At 43.0% G+C, this 13,086-nt stretch overlaps 1 protein-coding gene across 12 annotated transcripts in view; it reads right to left on the bottom strand.

Annotated features, from left to right (window-relative positions):
* PIWIL3 (piwi like RNA-mediated gene silencing 3) overlaps positions 1-13,086 on the bottom strand; it is a 45,097-nt gene that overhangs the window by 12,435 nt on the left and 19,576 nt on the right. For 4 of the 12 annotated variants that reach the window (XM_060400825.1, XM_060400824.1, XM_060400823.1 and 1 more), the window contains exons 2-11: positions 12,461-12,660; positions 10,081-10,189; positions 9,854-9,964; positions 9,536-9,664; positions 8,694-8,908; positions 7,787-7,905; positions 6,985-7,065; positions 5,771-5,968; positions 3,689-3,800; positions 151-277 (exon numbers count right to left, since the gene is read on the bottom strand). In XM_060400825.1, the coding sequence (XP_060256808.1) occupies positions 151-277; positions 3,689-3,800; positions 5,771-5,968; positions 6,985-7,065; positions 7,787-7,905; positions 8,694-8,908; positions 9,536-9,664; positions 9,854-9,964; positions 10,081-10,189; positions 12,461-12,660 (1,401 nt within the window). The remainder of the gene's footprint in view (positions 1-150; positions 278-3,688; positions 3,801-5,770; positions 5,969-6,984; positions 7,066-7,786; positions 7,906-8,693; positions 8,909-9,535; positions 9,665-9,853; positions 9,965-10,080; positions 10,190-12,460; positions 12,661-13,086) is intronic. The other 8 variants (XM_060400829.1, XM_060400830.1, XM_060400828.1 and 5 more) reach the window with 4 other exon arrangements.

Genomic DNA, 13,086 nt, shown 5'->3' on the forward strand with positions numbered 1-13,086 from the left:
GGAGACTTAACTATTGTGTCCGGAAGGAGGAGGAAATCAGAGAGCACACAGGTCTGGGTCATGTGGAATCTTATGAAAAAGCCTGTAAAGTAATATTGGTGACTTTAAAGAAGGGGTGTCTTTTATGAAGATGGGATAAATCCACAGCACCTGTCAGGTGGCACAGCTCAGGAACCAGCATGATAGGCTGATGAGGTGTGTCCTGTCGGCTCTTTTTCCATTTGCCTTTGGTGATCAAAAGTGGCTGATTTAAGGTAGTGACCACTGTACCGTACCGCTGTTGGACAGAAGAACAAACGCTGGCATGACTATTAGCAAAACCTTAGTAACGTCACATAAATAGGTGCAAAGGTATATTTTCAGATCACAATTGGAGGCCCAGAGGTGTAGTGATACAGTTTCCCCAAGTTCAAGAAAGCACCAAAAATATTCTAAATGTTCTCTTGATTTGATGTCCCAGGGATCACTGATGGCCAAGAAGAGTAGGACACCCACCAAACATAATGGAATTATCGTGCTACTCTTTTTAATACAGACGTAGATAGGTGAGAGACTCTCGGAACATGTATTTCTCACCACAGTAATGCCTTGAAACTTTCTAACACACATTGAGAACTTTCAAGAGGATTCCCATTAGTAAAGCAATAGGAAACAAAAAAGCCCTGGCCACTTTTTAGAGTGGCAGTTATACATCTATGCCCAGCATTCCTCCTTGTTTATTTGCCCTAAATCCTTAGCCCTGCTTCCAGTAAGGAAGTTCAGTTCAGTTCGGTTGCTCAGTCGTGTCCGACTCTTTGCGACCCCATGAATCACAGCACGCCAGGCCTTCCTGTCCACCACCAACTCCCGGAGTTCACTCAAACTCATGTCCATCGAGTCAGTGATGCCATCCAGCCATCTCATCCTCGGTCGTCCCCTTCTCCTCCTGCCCCTAATCCCTCCCAGCATCAGGGTCTTTTCCAGTGAGTCAACTCTTCACATGAGGTGGCCACAGTATTGGTGTTTCAGCCTGAGCATCAGTCCTTCCAATGAACACCCAGGACTGATCTCCTTTAGGATGGATTGGTTGGATCTCCTTGCAGTCCAAGGGACTCTCAAGAGTCTTCTCCAACAACACAGTTCAAAAGCATCAATTCTTCAGAGCTCAGCTTTCTTCACAGTCCAACTCTCACATCCACACATGACCACAGGAAAAACCATAGCCTTGACTAGATGGACTTTGTTGGCAAAGTAATGCCTCTGCTTTTGAATATGCTATTTAAGTTGGTCATAACTTTTCTTCCAAGGAGTAAGCGTCTTTTAATTTCATGGCCAGTAAGGAAAGGCATCTTCTAAGACATCACATACAGAAGTTCCTATCCCTAAGGCAGCAAATTCTTGTACAACAGGGTGCCTGTACTCTAAACCCAAAGTGGAGATTCTTCATAGATTTTGTTCTTAAGCTGCTTGTTAGCAAGGTCCTTATCAGTAATAAGTTAGCCACATGAATTGTGGCATCATCTGGCATTTAAAGGCTTCCCTGATAGCTCAGTAGGTAAAGAATCCACCTGCAATGCAGGAGACCCTGGTTCAATTCCTGGGTTGAGAAGATCCCCTGGAGAAGGGAAAGACTACCCACTCCAGTATTCTGGCCTGGAGAATTCCATAGACTGTATACTCCATGGGGTTGCAAAGAGTCGGACACAACCAAGAGACTTTCACTTTCACTCACTGGCATTTAAGCTTCTGGGAAATTCAAAAGGAGCTTGTTCCCAAAATGAAAACTCCAGGCTGTACAGGCCCAGAGAGCATGCTTTAACTTACCCACTTTGGCAAAGAAATGATATTGAGCTCACTACGTCTGTACATGGAAGAGAACTGTTCCCTAAGTTAGGTTCGTCAGCCTACAACTTTCAGCCTAAGGGACCTAAGGCCAGTAAGCTGCTTCTACCTCTCTTCTAATATCACAACCTTGGAGCCCACTTGTTAGGATGGTAGAGCCACAAAATGGTAACAGATGGGATCTCCGAGCCTTCAAGAGCCAGAAGTATTCGAGCCAGACGTAAACCTTTTAAAATGAACTCACTGATATTTCAGTTTGCAACTCTGGCTGGGAGGGATTGGGGGCAGGAGGAGAAGGGGACGACAGAGGATGAGATGGCTTGATAGCATCACTGACTTGATGGACGTGAATCTGAGTGAACTCTGGGAGTTGGTGATGGACAGGGAGGCCTGGCGTGCTGTGATTCATGGGGTCGCAAAGAGTCGGACACATCTGAGTGAACTGAACTGAGTGCCTGTCTCATCCCAGAACAGTCCCCAAACCAGCTCCTCCCACAGACTCCCCTATTTCAGTAAATAAAACCACCCTCCACTCACTTCCTCAGATAAAGCCCAAAGGGTTACATTTCGGTCGTCCCTTTCCACCACTTATCACATCCAAGCCTTCACTATGTCCTCTCCATACTTCTCCCACCCTACTCCAGACCAACCACCATTTAAGTCAACTGACTTAATAACCTTCTCACGGGTTTCCCTTCCTCCATTTTTACCCCCATGCAGCCCATTCTCTGTACCTTAGATGAGACATCTTACAAATATCTGCGTAAGTTGACTGGACAATAACATCCAATTTCTCTCAAGAACACTCCACCCTTGTTTGGGCTCTGGATATGCCATGCCCATCCTGAAAATAGTGTCTTTATACCATCTCTTTTCCTTCATCCACACCCAGCTTGCTCCTTGCTGACACTGGGTATCAGCTTCTCCGAGGAGCTTTTGAAGAATATGCAAACCAAGTAGCCACAGGACTCTCTCCATAATGCCACCCAATTTTAGTTGTCTCCATATCCCTTGTAACTGTTAGAATAGCTTTCTTCTTTCATCACCTCTCTGTCCACAATGAGAATGCAAGTCCTTTGAGAGCTGAGAACTCAATTGTTTTACTAATGTATACCCAAGATATACAATAGGCATCCACTAAATGCTTTAGGGATTGAAATGAACAACCAATAAGTGTGAAACACAAATGAAGATGTCATAATAACCACCCCTTGAAGGGAGGTCAGAGGTTTATGTACCTATAAATTCCAAGTAGCTTTGGGTCCCAATATAATACAGGCTTTTTAAGTGTCAATGCATAACTTTTAAAAATTTATCCATTTATAAGTTCTTTCCATTTGTCACATATATCTACCATTCCTTTCATTATCTTTCTTTTATGAGCCAAAACTAGAAAACCAACCTCACCAACTGGCCTCAGTTTGTCTTTGTGAGCACTCAAATTAAAAATAGAGGAATCCGTGAATTAAGAGATTTAACACGTAACAGGCATCGTTTCAGATTGCAGCTGGTCATTCTTTTTGAACCGAGTTGTGTAGGGCTGAAGCTCCTCTGTAACGTTCTCATTTCTGAAGTTCTACCATATTTTATATTTTCTACCTAACAGCTCATCTACGTATTTAAAACTACCATAGCCACATCTAAAACTGACAGGGAGGGCCATCTAGGAGCCATTCTAATTATGTGACTTTACCCAATACACAAGGCACTGGAATACACGCATAATCGACATAAGCCAAGCTACAATGCCCCAAAGGTAGAATATATACAAATATATACATATGTATATCCAAATAAGACTTGAGACATATACTTAACTATATAAGGAAATTTTTTAGGACGAATGTGTTTAAAGCTAATTTCATACCTCCTTATAGTAGTCTACAAAGGAGATCTCACTGCCATCTGATTTGGTAAATGTAGAGCTGGGAGACATCTCCCAAATAATATCATCCACTCTGTAGGTTCTGTTATTATACCTGCAGAATAATCATGGAATATATGGTATTATTCCTGACTTTAGCGCATGGAACCATGTAAAAAAGAAGTGGTTTAAAATCCTACTCCAATTGTAGGATGTGTCAGCTTTGTTAAGATTAATTCATGTAACATGCAATTCACCCATGTAAGTGTGAAATCTAGTGATTTTTAGCATATTCAGTCATGCATCCATTAATGCAATTTTAGAATATTTTCATCAACCAAAGAAGAAACACCTTAACTAGGAGCTTAACTACACTTGACTCTAAGCTCATAGTCAAGTGTAGTTAAGCTTAACTCTACTTAACTATAAGGCACCCCCTTTTTCCACCCAGACCTTAAACCACTACTAGTTTACCTCCTGCCCCTACGTATTTGCCTACTCATCACATTTGATATAAGTTGAATTATATAATATGAGACCTTCCCTGACTGGGTTTCTTCGGGGTTCAGTCACACCGTAGCATGTATTGCTACCTCCTTGTTTTTACTGACAAATGATATGCCATTGTATAGACATACCACATTTGTGTTTATCCATTTCCCAGGTGATGAACATCTGGGTTGTTCACACTCAATCTATTGTGAATAGTGGTGTTGTAGATATTCATATACCAACTTTGGTGGACATGGTTTTATTTCTACTCTAGGAGTAGAATTGCTGGGTCATATGGTAATGCTGTATTTAACACACTGAGGAAATGACAGGCTCTTCAGCAAGGCCATACCAAACATATGATGGTTGGTTCCAGTTCTTCCACATCCTTGCCAACACTTGCTAACATCTTCCTTTTTCAACTTTAGCTAACCTAGTTAGATAGGAAGTAGCATTTCATTGTGGTTTGAATTTGCATTTCCCTGATAGCAAATGTTGAGCATCTTCTCATGTGATTATTGGCCATTTGTATATTCTGGGTGGAGAAATGTCTATTCAGACTCTGCTCACTTTTTAAAGTCAAGTTTCTTTCAATTATTGAGTTGTAAATATTCTTTATGCATCTAGACACAAATTATTTACTACATGAGATTTGCAAATATTTCCCCCATTCGCCAGTTGTCTGTTCACCTTTATGACAGTGTTCTTAAAGAACACTTTGTGTTTGGTTAAGTCCAATTTGTTTTTTTGGCATCACTTGTGCTTTTGGTGACTTTTCTGATGAGGTTTTTGCATAACTCAAAGTCAAATAATTTACTCATGTTTTCTTTTAAAACTTTTTACTTAGGTCTATTTTGAGTTAATTTTTTAGTAAATTTGAATTAATTTTGTATATCCTATGATGAAGAGGCAGGTAAATATACAGCTATCCCAGCAATAGTTGTTGAAGACTATTCTTTTCTTGACTGAATTGTCCCCATACCCTTGTCAAAAAGTCAACTGACTTTAATAGTGAGAGTTAAACGCATGGATTCCTTATTCTGTTTCACTGACTTTTATGTCTATCCTTACACCAGCATCACACTGTCTTGATTACTGCAGCTTCATAATAAGGTTTGAAATTAGGAGGTGTGAGTCTTCCAACTCTGGTCTTCTTAAGATTGGTTTTACACTTACTTAGTCAAAATGTCCTCTTATCAATTTAAGATTTCTGGTGTAGAGGGAGATTAAAAATAAAAACTTCCTTCAAATGGGAATTTGCTAGATCATAATTGAGCACAAATTTTAAAAAATAGCTATAGGCAAAGAGAACGGAAAATAAATGTGGAAGAACATACCCTCATGTGCAATAAGGGTTCAGAGCCAATGACCGAATTAGCAGTAGGACATACAAGGACTGCAGAGTTTACAATTGACTTCTCACATACTTCTATGCTGTTTAACTCGGTGAGAAAAAGTATCTAATGATTCTTACCATTTTCATGCTATTTCTGCTTCTGAAGGTCAACATTTAATCATTTTAAAATCCTAGGAACTTCTCTAATGAAAAAAAAAGTAAAAGTGATTGCATAGGTTTTCAAAAAGCAGACTTACTTTGTAAGAACAGACGACCCAACTAATTTTCTAAGAATTTTCTCTTTGGCGTCTTCTCCTCTGGCTTTTTCACGAGTGTGTGATATTAAATCATAAGCAGTTTCCATTCGGAGCAGTTTATGGCTCACATCAGCACAGAGAGTAAGACCAGTTTCATATGGGAGAATAGAAGTAACATAGCCAGGCCATATTTCCAACCTGCAAACAAGTTAGGTGTGGGTGTCAAGATCCCAGCTCTGGACATAAAGCCAAGTGGTAGGGGACCTAAACTTACTGCCTAAAACGCATATTGATGGTGTCAGTTTTAGTCTCTTATTTTTAATAATCACTGATCCTTTGAAGGACCTTCAAATAGAGACTTTTACCGGATGTGCTAGTTAGAAGTAATACACCTTCGTTAAATCATTTTCATTACCACTTGCAGCCTTAAACTATTATATATACTCATGAGAATATATGATATATAATATGTAAATTATATACACATATACCAATGAGGAATTGATGCTTTTGAACTGTGGTGCTGGAGAAGACTCTTGAGAGTCCCTTGGACTGCAAGGAGATCCAACCAGTCCATTCTAAAGGAGATTAGTCCTGGGTGTTCTTTGGAAGGACTGATGCTGAAAAGAAACTCCAGTACTTTGACCACCTCATGCGAAGAGTTGACTCACTGGAAAAGACCCTGATGCTGGGAGAGATTGGGGGGCAGGAGGAGAAGGGGACAACAGAGGATGAGATGGCTGGATGGCATCACCGACTCGATGGACGTGAGTTTGAGTGAACTCTGGGAGATGGTGATGGACAGGGAGGCCTGGCGTGCTGCAATTCATGGGGTCACAAAGAGTCGGACACAACTGAGCGACTGAACTGAACTGATACCAATAAGTAATAGACGCACATAGAGGCAAGTGTTGGACTGACTATAATTTCAGAGAAATTATCCAAGTTTCAGATGATTGATTTCCTAAGGTTTATACAATAACTGACCATCTGAAAAGTTTATGCTTATCATGCTAGGAATTTTTAGGGTAAATAAATTTTTAAGTTTAAATTATAAATTCAGTTGTAACTTAATTGTTCACAGTCATTGGATAGTATTTAAAAGATCAATTGTAAATCATACACCAGTTCAGATGAGCAACTTTCTCAAACGTTTCTGTGATTATGTCTACAGAATGTGAAACTCTGCACTTCATAGACCACTTCATACATACCTATACTCGTTGAACTCAGTCTTCTTATTTTTATTGTAATAGTTGCGACCAATTTGGTCCAAATCCATCTTCTGCAACATTCTAGAAATGTAAGAATAGGTTTTGTTGAAAGTGCAGTGAATGTTAGTAAGCATTTGTTAACACACATAAGAACTGGAAGCGTAGCTTTTGTTGAAAGTGAAGTATTAGTAAGCATTTGTTAACACATAAGGATGCATTAGAGAGGGAAATGATCTGTCAGTGGTTTTCTTTATACTAACAACATAAAATACCTGATAATGACTATTAATGACAAGTAAATTATTAATACATTGCTGAGGTGAATACTGAAGTTAATTTAATGTCAAATTTTCTCCTTCATAATATAAAACAGTATAACACGGAAAGGCCATCAGTATGTCCTTCATTCCTAGAAATGGATCAAAACATCTTTTGCAGTCTATGTGTTCCAAGTTTTAATTTTGACTATTTATTCATTATAATGAGTCTAGAACAGAAAACAAGTATATTTTCTCTAGAAAGAAATAAGCATGGATATACATAGCTGATGTCTATTACTTCTTCTAGACAGGTCCCCGACAGGGAAAGTAGAGGTGGGCAGGAAGTGGAATACTGAAGAAACCCATGGAATATGCACATGCCTCGCTAAAGCTCCAGTGTCATTTCATCTCAGAAGATCCCTCACCCTCTCAGAATGTGGGACTTGTCAAGAACACAACGCTAGAAGCACATGGCTGTGTTCAGCATCACTGACACAGAGTAGTGTGTGTCAACTGAATCCGAAGGAAACCCTCTCAGATACCTTCTAAAGAGAATGTTGTAATAGCGGAGGCAGTCTGGAGAAGTGGTCTGGAGTTCTCTGGAGAGCTCGAAGGTTATCTTCACAGGTTCATTTTTCAGCTTGCTGACCACTTCCTTTTTCTGAGAGGAAGGGAAAAAAAAAAAATTCCCTTAGTTCTTCTAAGGAAACTAAGCTCCACCATGTGATAGATCAAATTGTCACTTGGCTGCCCAGCATAGCACAAGGGCAAGGAGCAGTCTCTCCCACAGAGAGGCAGACGCAGGCAAAAAATGGGATGGACAAGACCAAAGAGAAGGGTCAGAATTAAATGTGCAAGTCAAAACTTTCATTTAAGCAAGTTCCTATGTGACCCTTTACTGGAGAAGTTTCTAGAATAAAACAGTAAGTCCCTCTCCTAATGGTTTTTTTTTCTTTTTTTTTTTTCCTGCTTAAAAAAGGGCGGGGGGAGAGGGGATTTTAAAAATTGTTGTTGCTGCTGTTAAATTGCCCAGTTTTATCTGACTCTTATGCAACCCTATGGACTCCAGCCCTCCAGGGCTCCTCTGTCGATGGGGTTTCCCAGGAAAGAATACTGGAGTGGGCTGCCGTTATTCAGCTTCAGTATCAGCATTTGAAACATATTGTGCCATCAAAAAAGGTAAAAGTTATATTTTACCTTTATGTCAAATAAAGTCAGTTTTGGCAGTAAAGATGAGACCCTAGAGAGTGTCAGTGAAAATTAAACATGGTTTGTGGGTTAGTTACAAGTCCTATGGGCAAGGAGTGTACAGGATTTTCTCCACAAACTGTTGCGCAGGAATGGTGAGAGTTTGGCTACTCTCGAGTGAAAAATGGGAGAGAAGAACAAGGCAGAATACTACTACAGATGTAGCGGAGAAAAGTAGGAAGACGCAGAATACTACTTAACCGTTTCCCCTAGCGAGTGAGGTAACAGCAAAGAGTTTCCGTCGTATATACAACGATTTCCCAGTAACTTTTCCAGCTCAGAGAGTAAAGCTTCCCGTTTGCTTCCATCCTCTATGTCTGGCGTGTAGATGACGTTGTACTTGTATAAATGCCTCTGAGAGTGAGACTTGAGCCGGACATGATTCGATAACAGCATTACCGGGCTACCTTCTGTGCCTGGGAAAATGGAATCACGTGGCAGTCATGAGACAATCCGGCTGATCAGACCCCAGACAGACGATCTGGACACCACGATACTGAGAGCCAGAGTTAGATCCAACAAGGGAGGTGGTCCGCAAACGACATAAGCAGTTACATATGCCCAGCATCCAGAAGCCCTCACGTGAGTTTAGGTGAGCCCTTACCCAAGCCCACACTTAGGAAGTTCAAGGAGAGAGGTATTTAACAGAGGTATTTAAATACAGGTACTTAACAGATATATTTCTATATTTAACAGAAATATCAAAAGAAAACCTCTGCAGCACAAATGTCCCAAAAGCTGGGGTTTGGGGGAGGGGAGCCGCTGTACATAATAATGTTTTTTCGGGGGGGAGGGGTGCAGTTTATTGATCAGTATGTCTCAGCACAACCAAAGAGCTGGGTCATTCTATCTTAGTGTCTATAAAAGGAAGAGAGGAAAATGAGTACCTCCAGGACTCTTAAGTAAGTCTTAATTTCTGCAAAAGTGAATGTTATTATAAAATTGTAAGAAGGTGAGAGGGTACCTCCACTTAAAGTGATGGTATAAAGCATCAGAGACACTTAAACAACTCCATAAAATTGTATTGTTAATGGCCAGCATACCTTTTGTCGACTCTCTAACGTGGACCAAATTCTGCCGAGTATTTACCACAAAGTCTTGAAAATCTCTACCAACATCCCTCCTCTTCCTCAGCAAGGATCCCTGTGATCCAGATGCCTGTTGAAGTTCTTCTATGTACAAACAAGCATAACAGTTGTTAATTTACACAAAAAGGGAAATGGAACTAGAAAGGGCAATATTACACCCCAGCTATTAAGATTTTTTTGAGGTAGAAAAGATAGCAAAGGAACCAAACATTACTTAGCAATGGGTCATCAGAAAAGAGGGCTTCCCTGGTGGTTCAGTGGTACAGAACCCACCTGCCAATGCAGGAGACCCAGGTTCAATCCTGGGGTCAGGAAGATTCCCTGGAGAAGGAAATGGCAACTGCTCTAACATTCTTGCCTGGAGAATCCCATGGAGAGAGGAGCCTGGTGGGTTATAGTCCATGTGATTACAAAGAGCCGGACACGACTAAGCAACTCACACTGTCATGTACTAAACATTCTCTGCCCTTCACCGAATCTTTCTTCCTCCCTCTTTTTACCTGAAGGCCGGGACGTCGCTTCTGCTCCTGCTGGTGGTCCAGCCTCAGCCACGTGTCTAACACCTGTCAATGACTGGAGTCTAGGCTGGATTTGACGAGGTTGCTGAGCCTGCATGTTTTGGGGAGATAGAGTAATGTTATCCATATGTTCAACCATCATCCAAAAGTCATCATGTGCCTGCCATGTGCCATAATGCATGTATCAGGGCATAAAGCAAAGGAACTGCCTTGAAAAGCTCATATTCCAGTGACAGGAAATAAATCAACAATTAACTTACAAAGCATGAATATGATAATTGCTGGGGAAATGAAAAAAAGTAGGAGGAAGCCAAGTATGAAAAATCCTGGAAAGGTGGGGTGTGAAGAAGGCTGGTTGCCTTGACTCATGGGGGACAGAGCCTCAGCGAGAAGTTGACCCTGCAACAAAGACTTGGAGGCAGCGAGTTAACAAACCACACAAACCTCAGGTGGAAGAAAAAGCAAAGCTCCTAAGGAAGAAAAGCTCAAGGAAGAGTGAGACGAACAAGGAAAGGAGACGCAGGAGGACTCAGAGGGGCAGTGGAAGGGTGGCCAACTAAAGGCATTCGCCTCCGACTCAAACAGGAGCCCTTACAGGGTGTGGGCTGAACGTGAACCCAAGATACTTGGTTCGATGCTGGGAAAAGACTGAGGGCGAGACCAGGGCAAAAGCAAGAGGAGTTAGGAGGCTGTTCATGGGGTCCAGCCAGGGATGCTGGTGGTTTGGCCCAGAGGGTAGTAATAGAGAGGGTGAAAATGATCAAAGACTGGATTTTTTTTTAAGTCAGGGGGGACAGCAGTACTTCCTGGTGGTTTCTGTGAAGGGTTTGAGGTCAAGAGAGGATACATCTGAAGGTTTCAGCCTCAACAACTAGAAGAAGGGGATTTCATCAAGTGAAGTAGTCAGGAATTATCTGGGAGGGCAAATCAAGAATGTGGGACATCCACGGGGATGTTCCTTTGTGCAGGAGAAGGGTCTGGCTGGAGATATAAACATGGGAACTTGTCCACTTACAGCCATGATACGGATAAGATGACCAAGGGTGTGAGCGCACAGACCACAGAGAAGAGGCCCAAGGATTAGGTCCTGGGCATTTCAACAGCACAGGAGGAGAATCCAACCAAGGGAAGCTTGCAGCAGTGGCTAGTGAAGTCAGCAGAAAGCCAAGGGTGTGTGGTGACAGGACCACCACACAAGAAGGAGATGACCCAGGAGAGAAGAGGGCTTGACGGTTCCAAGTATAAGCGATAGGCAAGACCGTGGAGGACTGACCCGGAGAACAGACAGAGTAGAGGATGCTAGGAAAGCCTGACCAGAGCCTTTTCAGCAGAGGGATGGGGGAGACCCCTGACCGGAGTGAAGAGACAAGACGGAAATAAGGGCTGGCATTCAGAGTAGACACCAGACTTCTTTGATGAGAAGCAAAGAGAAAGAAAGTTAACTATGGGAAAAGCGGAATCCGGGAGAGGATTGTTGTTGGTGGGAGTCAGCTCAGCCAGCTGTAGGCAGATGGGAATGACCTATGACTCAGGAGATAAGAAAGGAGAACCACAAGAAATATTCAGGGGATGGAGAGTTGGCTAAGGGGCCTCAGGCAGGAGCAGAGCCAGTGCCCTGGGGTCTCGGGTGAGGGGCCAAGGCCAGGATGTGGAGATTCAGTGAAGACAGAACTGAAGTTCTGCTTGGGTGCCGTATTTGTCTCAGGGACATAGAAGCTGATGTTGGAGGCTGAAAATGAAGACAGAGGAGGAGCCAGAGGAGGGATGGAGCAGGCAGCAGGGGGAGAGGATACGAGATCAACAGTCCTGGAGGAGAAAGAATGGGACCGCTGGGGTCATGGGACTGCCGGGCCAGCACCAGGATCAATCAGAGGTTGTAAAAGCCAGACCCACCCCACCTCTCCTCAGCACACAAAGAGGATAGGGGATGAGAGAAGACCGAAATGCCTTGAGACAGCAGGGATACTGAGTTTTAAACAAAACAGAAAATTCTGTCTAACTCAATCTGTTCACACGCTTGAATAAAATCTTCCGCTTTGAGGTCACTCCCCAAAGAGGAGTCACCGGCTGAGGCCAAGGGATCTGAGTGCCCTTCCATCCACTCAGGGTTGGAAGAAAGCCTATGTGCACCTGTGAAGACACACATGAGAAAGGGAAGCAAGCAGTGGAGACAAAGCCTGCCCACATGGGCAGCCCAGCCGTGGAGTCTGACTCTTCTCATGAGCTTCTGCCTGCTCGCTCTCTCTCTCGGCAGAAGTGAACTCCATAGCAGGAGAGGAGCTATACCAGCTGAGCAACCAATCTCCCTCTTTTCTGGAAAGGCAGCATTTTTACATAAAGGGAACAATGCGAGGGAGCGCACCGCCGCCGTGCCGCGTCTCACTAAGTCAGCGAAGCTCAGTGGTGGGTCGGTCCTGGGCACTGGAGGCATTGGGCGACCCCTCACCGCCTCGGGCTGAGCGGGCTCTGAGGGTGGGGTGTCCCGCCGTCTTCCTCGGGCGTGAACTCTGGCCCTGCCGGTCATTGCTGTCCTGAATCTGATGGACCTGAAGGGGAGAGGCCCTTAAAGAACGCAATTATGTTAGACATCTCTGCACTGTTGCCTGGGAATTTTTTTTTTTTTAATGGTAAGCGTCTGGTTACTAATTACATGATTGCCAACCACACCAACAAAACGGACTGCCGCTAAATTAGTCAGAGGAGTGTCCCGTAATAAAAGACAGGGGACCTGGGAAGATACTCATGGCAGTTTAAGAAGATCGTTCATTGTGAGTCTTTTCTTCACATGGATTCACAAGACATTATGGTCAAAGTGCTTGCTGGCCTTAGCCAGGTGTGTCCTGAGTTCTTACCTACGAGGCATCCCCACAGCACAGTGAGGAGCCCAAATGTCCCCTAGACTTTTAACACACTCATACGTACCCTTACCACACACACACACACACACACACACACACACACACACACACACACACACGCCCTTAAACT

This window comes from Ovis aries, chromosome 17 (assembly GCF_016772045.2).
Source record: "Ovis aries strain OAR_USU_Benz2616 breed Rambouillet chromosome 17, ARS-UI_Ramb_v3.0, whole genome shotgun sequence".
Classification (NCBI taxonomy): Eukaryota; Metazoa; Chordata; class Mammalia; order Artiodactyla; family Bovidae; genus Ovis; species Ovis aries.